Source organism: Tachyglossus aculeatus, chromosome 4, assembly GCF_015852505.1.
Source record: "Tachyglossus aculeatus isolate mTacAcu1 chromosome 4, mTacAcu1.pri, whole genome shotgun sequence".
Lineage (NCBI taxonomy): Eukaryota > Metazoa > Chordata > Mammalia > Monotremata > Tachyglossidae > Tachyglossus > Tachyglossus aculeatus.
Window position 1 is genome coordinate 65,879,513 of NC_052069.1, and position 14,859 is coordinate 65,894,371.

Below are 14,859 nucleotides of genomic sequence, written 5' to 3' on the forward strand. Positions count from 1 at the left end.
TTTGTAATAGTCCAGTTCTATTTCCTTAAAAACTATCGTAATTTCTATATCTCTAGTAGTGACAATCTGACAGGCTTTCTTCTAATAAAGATGCACACTACCAAGATGTAATGCTAGTTTATACATATCACAGACACACCCACACACTTCACAGAGTTAGAGGGAGAGAGAGAAAAAATGCTGCCTTTCATTTTGAAGATAATGCTACTAACAGGGACAGCCTATCCATTCCCTCCAGTCAATCAATCAATCAATCAATCATTTATTGAGCACACTACATGAGAGCACTGTATTAAGCACTCAGGAGAGTACAATATAACAATACAACAGAGTTAGTAGACACATTCCCTGCTGAGAACGAGATTACAGTCTAGAGGGAGAGACAGATGTTAATATAAATAAGTAAATTATGGATCTTTACATAAGTGCTGTGTGGCTTGTGGGACATGAAATTAAGGGGGCAAGACAGGAAAAGCAGAAGGGAGTTGGAAAAGAGGAAATGAGGGCTTAGTGAGGGAAGGCCTCTTGGAGAAGATGTGCCTTCGGTAAGGCTTTCAAGGTGTGGCAGGAAATTGTCTGATATGAAAAGGGAGGGTATTCCAGGTCAGAGGCAGATATGGGCAAGAAGCCAGTGGCAAGATAGATGAAAATGAGGTACAGTGAGTAGGTGGGCATTTGAGGGGCGAAATGCGTGGGCTGGTTTGTAGTAGGAGTGTAGAGAAGTGGAGTAGGAGGGGGCAAGGTGATTAAGCTGTTGGTAAGGGGTTTCTGTTTGATGTGGAGGTGGATGGGCAACCACTGGAGGTTCCTGAGGAGTGGGGAAATATGGACTGAATGTTTTTGTAGAAAAATGATCTGGGAAGCAGAGTGAAGTACCGACTAGAGTGAGGAAAGACAGGGAACAGGGAGATCAGTGAGGAGGCTGATACAGCAATCAAAATGGGATAGAATAAATGCTTGGATTAATGTGGTAGCGGTTTGGATGGAGAGGAGAGAGCAGATTTTAGCGATGTTGCGAAGGTAGAACCGACAGGATTAAGTGATGGATTGAATATGTGGGTTGAATGAGAGAGAGGAGCCAAGGGTAATGCCAAGGTTTTGGGCTTGGAAGACAGGAAGGATGGTGTTGCTGCCTACAGTGATGGGAAAGTCAGGGGAGGACACGTTTTGGGTGGGAAGATAAGTTCTGTTTTGGGCATGTTAAGTTTGAGGTCACGGCAGGGCGTCCAATTAGAGTTGAAGGCGGGAGGAAATGCAAAACTGTGAAGAGGGAGTGAGATCAGGGCTGGAGATGTAGATTTGGGAATTATCATCATAGAGACGGTAGTTGAAGGCATGGAAGCCAATGAGCTCTCCAAGGGACTGGTTGTAGCTGGAGAATAGAACAGATGGAGAATAGAGAATAGCTCTCTTGCCCCTTTTCAACCTTCCTTCTGCACTTGGATCTATTCCCCTTAGGGCCCTTCATATTCACCCCACCCTCAGCCCCACAGAACTTATGTGCCTATCACTATGCTCTGCCATTTCTCCTATCTGTAATTTATTTTAATCTCTGTCTTCCCATCTAGACTACTTATGTGTGGGAAATGGTTCTGCCAACTTTATTATAGTGTACTCTCCCAGGTACTTAATACTCCCCCCTCCAAGAGCCATTCTTTCACTTGTCTTTATTTTCTCCTTGGCTTGTTGAATATTGCCCCCTGTTACCTGTATCTTTATCTGAGAGTCACCTGGATCATGATCCCCATCTGGGTCAGGTAGCAAGGCTGATCAAGAACAAGCGTAGCTCAGTGGGAAGAGTATGGGCTCGGGAGCCAGAGGTCATGGGGTCTAATCCCGGCTCTGCCACTTGCCAGCTGTGTGACTTTGGGCAAGTCACTTAACTTCTCTGGGCCTCAGTTACCTTGTCTGTAAAATGGGGATTAAGACTGTGAGCCCCACGTGGGACAAGCTGATCACCTTGTAGCCCCCCCCACGCTTAGAACAGTGCTTTGCACATAGTAAGCGCTTAACAAATGCTATCATTATCATTATTATTATATGTTCCTATCTTCCTTCCCTCTCTCTTTCCTCCCTCCTTCTCTCTCTCTGTGTCTTTCTTTTCCACAACTTAGCACATAGTCAGTGCTTAATGTATTCTTTAACTATCAAATTATCAGTGGTATTTATTGAGTGCTTACTATGTGCAGAATTCTGTACTAAGTACTTGGGAGAATACAGTACAATGAAATTAGTGGGTATGTTTCTTGCCCATAATGAGCTTACTGTCTAATTGTGGGAAATCTGTATTCTAGTCAATTTCCAATAGACATGATTACCTACTAGAAGGATGTCTTCCAGGAGAAATTTACCTGATCATGTACTTGGTCTGTAGGTAGGGTTTTCTTCCTTGGTTTATCTTTACAACTCAATCCTCTTTAAAATTCTATCACGGATCTCTCAATCAATTCCTTTCAGAGGCAACACAATGTATCAGCGTTTTGAAATGAAGTGCATAACCAATGCAGCTGACAGAGAATTCGTGATAAATTCCCTTCATTTAGGGCCTTGCTTTCCTCTGATTTGAGTAAGCGATCATTATTCACAAGCAGAACCCACTTATAGACTTGACTAATGATCTCCCCACTGCTACCCTTTTCTTTGATTATGTTCTTTAGAACTGTAATTGCCAGTTACTTGTAATATTCCACACAAACTGTTTTCTTTACAAATAAATGCAAAAGCCTAATGAGCCAGAAATCACAGCCTTCACTGATTTGGGTATTTTACAATTGATGATCAAAAATATGAATTGTGGACTTTCTAGGTTCCTAGACCTTAGCAAAATACACAAAGTCACTTTATGGAAAGTAATGGTTCCCTGCCATTCCAGTGACTGTATTATCTCTAAGGCTACGGGGGATAAGAATAAGGAAAGATACTACAGTGAACACTTCCTGCTTCTCCTGTTCTGCTCCCTGGGGAACGGGGCAACAGATCTCTGGTTCCGTGAGGCCAAGCCACATCAACTTCTCCTGATCACAAAGGATTATTTAAAATGTCAGAAGCTCCCCTAAATTTTTCTGGGGCCCTGTCAAGCTCATAAGATAGCAGCTGAGCAACCAACACCGTCTTTGCTTCAGGGAGCACGTGGGAAAAACTCCGACTGCTTCGTGGAAAGCAGATTCACCACCCTGGTTCCTGGAGACACCTCAACAAATCCACCCAACACCCAGCCCCAAGCATTACTTTGTCCAAACAATATAATCATAATAATGGTATTTGTTAAGTGCTTACTACATGCATCCCAAGTGCTGAGGTAGATCGAACTGTACTTTCCAAGTGCTTAGTACAGTGCCCTACACAGAGTAAGCACTCAGTAAATACGATTGAATGAATATAAATTCATCGGGTCCGACTTGGGGTTCAAAGGTAGGAGGGAAGACAGGTATTGAATCCCCATTTTGCAGATGCAGAAACTGAGACACAGAGAAGTTTAGTGACTTGCTCAAAGTCACAGAGCAGGTAAGTGGTGGAGCCAGGATTAGAACCCAGGCCCTCTGACTCTCCTGTGATGCTCTGATTGACAAAGTCACCTCCCCATCTAATTTGGATTTATCAGTCCCAGTTGCAGACCCATAAATGCTGTACCTACCTGTAAGGGGCTACCTGCCTACCCATAATAATAATAATAATAATAATAATTGTTGTATTTGTTCATCATCATCATCATCATCATCATCACCAATCGTATTTATTGAGCACTTACTGTGTGCCAGTCACTGTACTAAGCACTGAGGTGGAGTCAAGCAAATCAGGTTTGATCCAGTTCCTATCCTGCATGGGGCTCACACTCTTAACCCCCTTTTAGTCCTCAGGTAACTGAGGTACAGAGAAGTGAAGTGACTTATCCAAAGCCACACAGCAGAGCGGGATTAGAACCCATGACCACTGGCTCCCAGGCCCATGCTCTGTCCACTATGCCGCGCTCATTCTGTAGTTGCCTACTGTACTGTTTTCCCTATCTGTAATTCATTTTAATGTCTGTCTCCCAACTGTGAACTGTAAGCTTTTTGTAAAAGTCGTTCATATCTACCAATTCTGTTGTACTTTCTGGAGTCATTATTACCATGTTTTCCACCATGTTTTCCACCATTATTACCATGTTTTCCACCATGTTTGAGGGCATGTTTGTAAGCCCTCAATCAATCATAATCATCTTCATTATCATCAGTGGTATTTATTTAGTGTTTACTTTGTGTAGAGCACTGTACTAAATGATTGGGAGAATACAATACAATGGAATTGGTAGACACATTCCCCACACACAATGAGCCTATAGTCTTGAGGATGAAAAAATAATTAATTTATAAGATATAATTTGTGTATATGTACATATAGGAGAGTACAATACAACAATAAACAGATACTTTCCCTGCCCACAATAAGCTCACAGTCCAGAGGTGGGGAGATAGACATTAATATAAATAAATAAATTACAAATGTGTACTCAGTAGATTTCCTTCCAGACCTAAGCTCATTATGGGCAGGGAATGTGTTTGTTATATTGCTGTATTGCACTCTCCCAAGCGCTTAGTACAGTGCTCTGCACACAGTAAGTGCTCAATTAATATCCCCCTAGACTGTAAGCTCACTGTGGGGAGGGACTGTGTTTTTTACATTGTTATATTGTACTCTCCCAAGCACTTAGTACAGTGCTCTGCATCCAGTAAGCTCTTGATAAATACAGTTGATTGATTGATTGATTGATTAAGCTCATTGTGGGAAGGGAATGTGAACGTGTCTGTTTATTGTTGTATTGTACTCTCTCAAGGTCTTAGCACAGTGCTCTGCACACAGTAAGTGCTCAGTAAATATGATTGAAAGATCAAACATAAATACAATTAATTGATCTCTCACAGATGGGACTGTGGACTTCTAGACTGTGAGCCCACTGTTGGGTAGGGACCGTTCTCTATATGTTGCCAACTTGTACTTCCCAAGCGCTTAGTACAGTGCTCTGCACACAGTAAGCACTCAATAAATATGATTGATTGGACTTTTTTTTCACACTTTACAGCTACTCTCTCCTTCCTACATTTATGCTTCTTCCATCTTTTTTATGGTATTTGTTAAGGGCTTACTATGTGCGAGGGACCATACCAAGTGCTCGAGTAGATACAAGCTGAGGAGGTTGGACACAGTTTGTGTCCCTCTAGGGCCTTTCAGTATTAGTCCCCATTTTCCCAATGAGGTAACTGAGAAGTTAAGTGACTTGGCCAAGGTCACACATCAAACAAGGGGCAGAGCCAGGATTGGAATCCAGATCCTTCTGACTCCCAGACTCAAACTCTATCCACTAGAGTCTTTTTCATTCATTCATTCATTCAGTCGTATTTATTGAGTGCTTACTGTGTGCAGAACACTGTACTAAGCGCTTGGGAAGTACAAGTTGGCAACATTTAGAGACGGTCCCTACCCAACAGTGGGCTCACAGTCTAGAAGGGGGAGACGGACAAAAAAACATATTAACAAAATAAAATAAATAGAATAAATACGTGTAAATAAATAAATAGAGTAATAAATACGTAGAAACATATATACATATATACAGGTGCTGTGGGGAGGGGAAAGAGGTAAGGCGGGGGGAGGAGGAGGAGGGGGAGAGGAAGGAGGGGGCTCAGTCTGGGAAGGCCTCCTGAAGGGGGAGACAGACAACAAAACAAAACATATTAACAAAATAAATAGAATAGTAAATTGGAATAGAATAGAATTTATTCATTCATTCAATCATATTTATTGAGTGCTTACTGAGTGCAGAGCACTGTACTAAGCGCTTGGGAAGTACAAGTTGGCAACATATAGAGACGGTCCCTACCCAACAGCGGGCTCACAGTCTAGAAGGGGGAGACAGACAACAAAACAAAACATATTAACAAAATAAAATAAATAGAATATGTATAAATAAATTGTGTTGCATTGTTTAAATAGTCCAGAAAACTACAATGAACTCTTGAACATGACTTCCCCCATAGGGGAGGAAGCCCTTCAAATTATAGAAAATTGGCCAAAAAGAGAAATCGTGTTCTTGGCCCCTGTAGAGGACATAACCTCTGCTTTTGAAACCATGACAACTGGAAATGCAGACAGATCTGATGGTATTCCTGCAGAAACATGCAAACGCACTTGCACACACAGCATGGCTCAGTGAGAAGAGCACGGGCTTTGGAGTCAGGGGTCATAGGTTCGAATCCCGACTTCGCCACATGGCTGCTGTGTGACCTTGGACAAGTCACTTAACTTCTCTGAGCCTCAGTTACCTCATCTGTAAAATGGGGATTAAGACTGTGAGCCTCATGTGGGACAACTTGAGCACCTTGCATCCCCTCAGTGCTTAGAACAGTGCTCTGCACATAGTAAGCGCTTAAAAAATGCCATTATCATTATTATTATTATTATTATTATAATGCAGGCCCTATTCCCCTGCATAGGGAAAACTAAGGAATTGCCCACGAAACTTTAAAGATGCCATATTAATCACCATCTCCTCCTGGATAATAAGCTACTTGAGGGCAGAGATCAAGTCTACCCACTCTATTGCATTGTCCTTTCCCATGAGCTTAGTACAGGAGTCTGCACATAGTAAGTGCAGACCAAGACTTTTATGCTGAGAAGCAGTGTGGCTCAGTGGAAAAGAGCACGGGCTTTGGAGTCGGAGGTCATGGGTTCAAATCCCGGCTCCGCCAATTGTCAGCTGTGTGACCTTGGGCAAGTCACTTAACTTCTCTGTGCCTCAGTTACCTCATCTGTAAAATGAGGATTAAGACTGTGAGCCCCCTTTGGGACAACCTGATGACCTTGTAACCTCCCCAGTACTTAGAACAGTGCTTTGCACATAGTAACTGCTTAATAGATGCCATCATTATTATTATTAAGTGCTCAATAAATGCCATTGATTGATTGATTGATTCCAGAAGAAAGGGGAGAGAACTAGACTGTAAACTCATTGTGGTCCGGGAATGTGTCTGTTTATTGTTATATTGTACTCTCCCAAGTGCTTAGTACAGTGTGCTCTGCACATAGTAAGTAGTCAATAAATACGATTGACTGATTGACTGTGGCAAACTACCAGGGAATCTCCCAGCTGCCATTGCTAGTAGGATTCTAAGCAGAATCCTTCTCAGTAGACTAGAGGATAGCAGAGCCAACCACGTGCTACCTCAATTACAATGCAGCTTCAGACCAAACCATGACCTAACAGGTGCGATCTCCGCAGCTTGACAGGTACCAGAAAAGTGTAGTGAACAGCACCAAGACTTTTATACCGCATTTATTGATCTTATGGAAGCATTTGACACCATCGATAGAATCTTGTCATGCTGTCGAGTCATCTCCGACGCAAAGCGACTCCATGGATACATCTCATCACATTCCCTTCAAGGCCCTACTGAGAGCTCACCTCCTCCAGGAGGCCTTCCCAGACTGAGCCCCCTCCTTCCTCTCCCCCTCCTCCCCCTCCCCATCCCCCTGCCTTACCTCCTTCCCCTCCCCACACACCTGTATATATGTATATATGTTTGTACATATTTATTACTCTATTTTACTTGTCCCTATTTATTTTATTTATTTTATTTGGTTTATATGTTTTGTTTTGTTGTCTGTCTCCCCCTTCTAGACTGTGAGCCCGCTGTTGGGTAGGGACTGTCTCTATACGTTGCCAACTTGTACTTCCCAAGCGCTTACTACAGTGCTCTGCACACAGTAAGCGCTCAATAAATACGATTGAATGAATGAATGAATCTCTTCCAGAATGCCCCACTCTCCATCTGCAATCATTCTGGTAGGGGATTCCTAGAGTTTTCTCGGTAAAAATACAGAAGTGGTTTACCACTGCCTTCTTCCTTGCAGTGAAATTGAGTCCCCACCCTCAACTCACTCCCGTGGAACTGCTGCCCAGCACAGGTGAGTTTTACCTTGTAGTAGATTGCCTTCCACTCACTAGCCACTGCCCAACCGAGGAATGGAATGGATATGCCTCTGCTTGACTCTCCCTCCCAGAGCCAAGACTGGAAGAGGATTTGAAACTCTCCAGGTGAGACACTGAAAGGGGAATCAACAGAACAAGGCTCTGGAAATTGCTAAGCAAATAGAAGTCCCTGAGAAATTTAACACGATTCATAAGGTATTCCACAATGGGAAGGTTGTTGGATTTAGAGTTGGGGGAATCTGTCTGACCCTTTCCCCATCTCTGATGGATGGATCACTGCCACTGTCCGCCTCCTTCGCTCTTATGCTCGAGCTGCTGAACGCTGCTGGCGAAAGTCTAAACACCATGCCAACCTCGTTCACTTCAAGTTTATCCTTTCCTGCCTTAACTCAGCCCTCTCTTCTGCCAGACAAAACTATTTCTCCTCCCTTATTGACACCCATGCCCATCACCCCCGCCAGCTCTTCCGTACATTCAACTCCCTTCTCAGGCCTCCGGTTCCTCCCCCTCCTCCTTCCCTCACCCCCAACGATCTGGCCTCCTACTTCATTAACAAAATTAAATCCATCAGGTCCGACCTCCCCAAAGTCTCTTCCCCCCTTTCTCCACCCCCCCGGCTCTCAACACTCTCTGCTACTCTCCCATCCTTCCCAGCGGTATCCTCAGAGGAACTCTCCTCCCTCCTCTCAAGTGCTACTCCGGCTACCTGTGCTTCTGACCCCATTCCCTCTCATCTTATGAAATCTCTCGCTCCATCCCTTCTTCCCTCCTTAACTTCCATCTTCAACCGCTCACTCTCCACTGGTTCCTTCCCCTCTGCCTTCAAACATGCCCATGTCTCTCCCATCCTAAAAAAACCCTCTCTTGACCCCACCTCACCTTCTAGTTATCGTCCCATATCCCTCCTACCATTCCTTTCCAAACTCCTTGAACGAGTTGTCTACACGCGCTGCCTAGAATTCCTCAACAACAACTCTCTCCTCGACCCCCTCCAGTCTGGCTTCCGTCCCCTTCATTCCACGGAAACTGCGCTCTCAAAGGTCACCAATGACCTCCTGCTTGCCAAATCCAACGGCTCATACTCTGTCCTAATCCTCCTCGACCTCTCAGCTGCCTTTGACACTGTGGACCACCCCCTTCTCCTCAACACGCTATCTGACCTTGGCTTCACAGACTCCGTCCTCTCCTGGTTCTCCTCTTATCTCTCCGGTCGTTCTTTCTCAGTCTCTTTTGCAGGCTCCTCCTCCCCCTCCCATCCTCTTACTGTGGGGGTTCCCCAAGGTTCAGTGCTTGGTCCCCTTCTGTTCTCAATCTACACTCACTCCCTTGGTGACCTCATTCGCTCCCACGGCTTCAACTATCATCTCTACGCTGATGACACCCAGATCTACATCTCTGCCCCTGCTCTCTCCCCCTCCCTCCAGGCTCGCATCTCCTCCTGCCTTCAGGACATCTCCATCTGGATGTCCGCCCGCCACCTAAAGCTCAACATGTCGAAGACTGAGCTCCTTGTCTTCCCTCCCAAACCTTGTCCTCTCCCTGACTTTCCCATCTCTGTTGACGGCACTACCATCCTTCCCGTCTCACAAGCCCGCAACCTTGGTGTCATCCTCGACTCCGCTCTCTCATTCACCCCTCACATCCAAGCCGTCACCAAAACCTGCCGGTCTCAGCTCCGCAACATTGCCAAGATCCGCCCTTTCCTCTCCATCCAAACCGCTACCCTGCTAATTCAAGCTCTCATCCTATCGCGTCTGGACTACTGCACTAGCCTTCTCTCTGATCTCCCATCCTCGTGTCTCTCACCACTTCAATCCATACTTCATGCTGCTGCCCGGATTATCTTTGTCCAGAAACGCTCTGGACATATTACTCCCCTCCTCAAAAACCTCCAATGGCTACCGATCAATCTGCGCATCAAGCAGAAACTCCTCACCCTGGGCTTCAAGGCTCTCCATCCCCTCGCCCCCTCCTACCTCACCTCCCTTCTCTCCTTCTCCAGCCCAGCCCGCACCCTCCGCTCCTCCACCACTAATCTCCTCACTGTACCTCGCTCTCGCCTGTCCCGCCATCGACCCCCGGCCCACGTCATCCCCCGGGCCTGGAATGCCCTCCCTCTGCCCATCCGCCAAGCTAGCTCTCTTCCTCCCTTCAAGGCCCTGCTGAGAGCTCACCTCCTCCAGGAGGCCTTCCCAGACTGAGCCCCTTCTTTCCTCTCCCCCTCGTCCCCCTCTCCATCCCCCCGTCTTACCTCCTTCCCTTCCCCACAGCACCTGTATATATGTATATATGATTGTACATATTTATTACTCTATTTATTTATTTATTTTACTTGTACATTTCTATCCTACTTATTTTATTTTGTTGGTATGTTTGGTTCTGTTCTCTGTCTCCCCCTTTTAGACTGTGAGCCCACTGTTGGGTAGGGACTGTCTCTATGTGATGCCAATTTGTACTTCCCAAGCGCTTAGTACAGTGCTCTGCACATAGTAAGCGCTCAATAAATACGATTGATTGATTGATTGATTGATTGATGCAGTGAAACTAGAGAAGTGGCATGGCCTAGTGGAAAGAGCATAGGCCTGGGAGCCAGAGGACCTGCGTTCTAAATACAGCTCTGCCATTTGCTTGCTGTGTGACCTTGGGCAAGTAACCTAACTTCTCTGTTCCTCAACTACTTCATCTGTCAGATTGGGGATTAAATCCTCCTCCTCACAACATGGACTCTGAACCCCATGTAGGACAGGGACTGTGAACCTCTTGGGTAGGGACCATCTCTATATGTCGCTGATTTGTACTTCTCAAGCGCTTAGTACAGCACTCAATAAATACGATTGAATGACATGCATATCCAAGCTGATAAACTTTTATTCATTCAATCGTGTTTATTGAGCACTTACTGTGTGCAGAGCACTGTACTAAGCGCTTGGGAAGTACAACTATCCCAGTGCTAACTGGGATCCCTATTTTACAAATGATGTACCTGAGGCACAGAGAAGTTAACTGACTTGCCCAGGGCCACACAGCAAGCACATGGTATAGCCAGGAATAGATCCCTGGTCCTCTGACTTCCAGGCATGTGCTCTTTCCGCTAGGCCACACTGTTCCTCTGCATATTCATTCATTCATTGTCGTATTTATTGAGCGCTTACTGTGTGCAGAGCACCGTATTAAGCGCTTGGGAAGTACAAGTTGGCAACACATAAAGACAGTCCCTACCCAACAGCAGGCTCACAGTCTAGAAGGGGGAGGGAGACAACAAAACAAAACATATTAACAAAATAAAATAAATAGAATAGTAAATTTGTACAAGTAAACAGAGTAATAAATCTGTACAAACATATATACAGGTGCTGTGGGGAGGGGAAGGAGGTAGGGCGAGGGGGATGGGGAGGGGGAGGAGGGGGAGGAGGGGGAGAGGAAGGAGGGGGCATATGACACATGACTGGACCATGATGATGATGATGATGGCATTTGTTAAGCGCTTACTATGTGCAAAGCACTGTTCTAAGCACTGGGGGAGGTTACAAGGTGATCAAGTTGTCCCACAGGGGGCTCACAGTTTTAGTCCCCATTTCACAGATGAGGTAACTGAGGCACAGAGAAGTGAAGTGACTTGCCCAAAGTCACACAGCTGACAGTTGGCAGAGCCAGGATTTGAACCCATGATCTCTGACTCCAAAGCCCGTGCTCTTTCCACTGAGCCACGCTGCTTCTCCATCACAATTACCATCACAATTACCAGTTGGATGGATCAGAAAGGATATAGTCTGAAAATGTTGGGGAAGAAAATCCAATGGGATTTAGCCACAGACTGAATATGATGGCTGAAAGAGAAAAATGGAGTCAAGAATAATGCTAAGGTTGCAGAGTGGGAGGATAATAATAATAATAATAAAGATAATGATGGTATTTGTCAAGCACTTACTATGTACCAAGCACTGTCCTAAGTGCTGGGGGAGATACAAGGTAATCAGTTTCTCCCACGTGGGAGAAACTCACAGTCTTAATCCCCATTTAACAGATGAGGTAACTGAGGCACAAAGAAGTTAAGTGGTTTGCCCAAAGTCACACAGCTGACAAGTGGTGGAGCTGGGATGGACGTTGAAACTTTGGGAGTGGGTGAGTTCCAAGGAAGGATAGAGTGAGCATAGGAGGGACACTTAAATGGAGCCCTGAGGGACAACCACAGTTAAAAAACAAGAGGTGGAGCAGCCAGAAAGGTAAGAGAAGAACCAGGAGCAAACAGTGTTAGTAAAGCCAAAGTGACAGCAGAAGAGATGTTCTTCCCTCCATCTAAACTCACCTCCTCTCGAAATCCACCCCTGTCCACCTGAGCCTCTGAGGCTCAATTGTTTCAGGGCCACTTGTCATATATTTCCTGGATTTATATCATGATTACCACAATTACAGTAGGAGCTGTCCATTTCTATTGATGATGCCGGTGATGAATATCTGTGAAAAAGTTTAGGCAGTGCTTTGCACATTAAAATCACTTGAAAAATGTCCACCTTTGAAGTATGCATTTTAAGTCTTGTGGGAAAAGAATGATCTTGACTTTATTTCCAAACTAACTTAATAACTCATCAAGGATGATAATAATGGTTATAAAAATCAACCTATTATTTCTGAATATATTTCAGAAAATCATCTCATTCTTTCTGCTTTAAAAAGTTTTTTCTTCCTTCCTTCCTTCCTTCCTTCCTTCCTTCCTTCCTTCCTTCCTTCCCTCCTTCCCTCCCTTCCTCCCTTCCTTCCTTCCTCCACCGATGTTAAGTTCTTTTAGACGTTTTTAGTTTGGTTCAGACTCTGCTCTATGCACAACAACAAATTGCACAGTAACCATCCGACTGATGCAGCAACAGCAGGTGACCTAGATTACTCACCATTTTACTCTAATGCCAAGCCGCCTGGTTTAATGGCAGTTGCTCTGAGCTTGGTCTTATTGAAATTCAGATTCGGCAGCCACAAATCACAAGATCCCTTTGACAGCCTCATCCACAGCCGGCTCTCATTTAGACATGTTCAATAGCTGCTGTCTTTCGAAAGCATAGATCAGCTTTCTCAGCTGAAACCATCCACTCTTCTTTGCCAATTCTGACAGTCGTCTGTAGCAGTTCTATAGGAAAACAACACTGACCCATATTGAGCAACCCATTTGTAGGAAAATGTGTTCAGGTACATGCCTTTATCAGATGAAAATATCACTAATAAGCACAAAGAGCTGTGTTTTCTATGATCTTTGCAAATCAAACTCGAGCCATTTTTAGTCAACAAGTAGTCCTGAGACTCTCAGGGTGACAGTGAATTTCCCATAATGTGGGAAAAGCAGCATGGCTGGAGAAGCAGCGTGGCTTATTAGAAAGAGCATGGGCTGTGGATCATGGGTTCAAATCCCTGCTCCGCCAATTGTCAGCTGTGTGACTTTGGGCAAGTCACTTAACTTGTCTGTGCCTCAGTTACCTCATCTGTAAATCAGGGATGAAGAATGTGAGCCCCTCAGGGGACAACCTGATCACCTTGTAACCTCTCCAGCGCTTAGAACAGTGCTTTACACATAGTAGCACTTAATAAATGCTATTATTATTTAAAAGTGGTAGAAAAAAGTCACATGTACTAGGAATGAAAGAAAAGATTGATCTAAAAACATTAATTAAATTTAAACTTAGAGGCTTTAAAGTTCCGAACATGACATTGTAAAAGTGCAAGGCCTGTAAATCTGCACATTTTTTCCAGATAATTTCCCCATCCATCCTCGCCAGCCAGAAGGTTTTGGAATGAACAATTTCACTACTTTGCTTATGAAACAGATTATTCATAGGATAAGATAAAAAAAAAAACAGCCCAGTATAGATGGCAAACTAAGTTTCTACCCTTAGGTCTTTTTTTTTGCATCTTTCCAACTATTTGATGAAGCCGCAGGTACTATTAATTTCCAGCATGGAAATGGCCCAAAAGGCTAATAAATGAAGAGCTTACTTTTTATGTGAAGGAGCAGCAGGACATTCAGGTAAAGGATGAGAAGAGAGTTAATTCTTGAAAGAGCCATGATCAGTTTTAGAGGACATCCTCATCTGCGTGGCTTGGGTTCCATTGCCACCTGCTGATCTCGATTCTGCTCCCTTCACCTCACAGACTAGATAAACAACCCACTCGTCTTCGGAGTCCACTCCATGTCATCTCTGCCTGTGCCCCTCTACATTGCTTTTCCCCTGAACACGCACAGACCTAGATTCAAAAGGCAGCTGTGCTTGTGCAGACCTTACTACAGCAGGTTTTCGGTCATTTTTCAAACCCGGCGCAGAGTCTTTTCTGAGTGGATTGGAGTCTTTTTTCCTGGATTCCCACAATATCTCAGTTCCACGCAAAAAAAAAAAAAAAATGCCTAAATTAAACAGGTCGGCTAAAGTTGGTGTTTTCCCAGTAAAAAATAGCTGCTCATATCTAATGACAGCCCACAGATTCTACTGGGGTGATTGGGTGCATTTGCAAAGTTGCAAAAATCAATCAACTGATCATATTTATTGAGTGCTTCCTGTGTGCAGAGCACTGTACTGAGCCCTGAGGAGAGTACAATATAATAATAATAATAATAATGGTATTTGTTAAGTGCGTACTATGTGCCAAGCACTGTTCTAAGCATTGGGGTAGATACAAGGTAATCAGGTTGTCCCACGTGGTGCTCACAGTCTTGATCCCCATTTTACAGATGAGGTAACTGAGGCACAGGGGAGTTAAATGGTTTGCCCAAGGGCCCACAGCAGACAAGTGGTGAAGCTGGGATTAGCACCCCACGTCCTCTTTCCATGCTCTTTCCATTAAGCCATACTGCTTCTCAATAATAATCACATTCCCTGCCAACAATGAGCTTACAGTCTAGAGGGGGAGGCAGA

The 14,859-nt window shown here is 44.5% G+C and overlaps 1 protein-coding gene across 1 annotated transcript in view; it reads right to left on the bottom strand.

Moving 5' to 3' along the window:
• The window catches only part of CRB1 (crumbs cell polarity complex component 1), a 183,988-nt gene extending 169,847 nt beyond the window's left edge, over positions 1-14,141 (bottom strand). The window contains exon 1 of the mRNA XM_038745195.1: positions 13,946-14,141. Coding sequence (XP_038601123.1) covers positions 13,946-14,015 — 70 coding nt within the window. The 5' untranslated portion in view covers positions 14,016-14,141. The remainder of the gene's footprint in view (positions 1-13,945) is intronic.
• Positions 14,142-14,859: the final 718 nt, after the last annotated feature.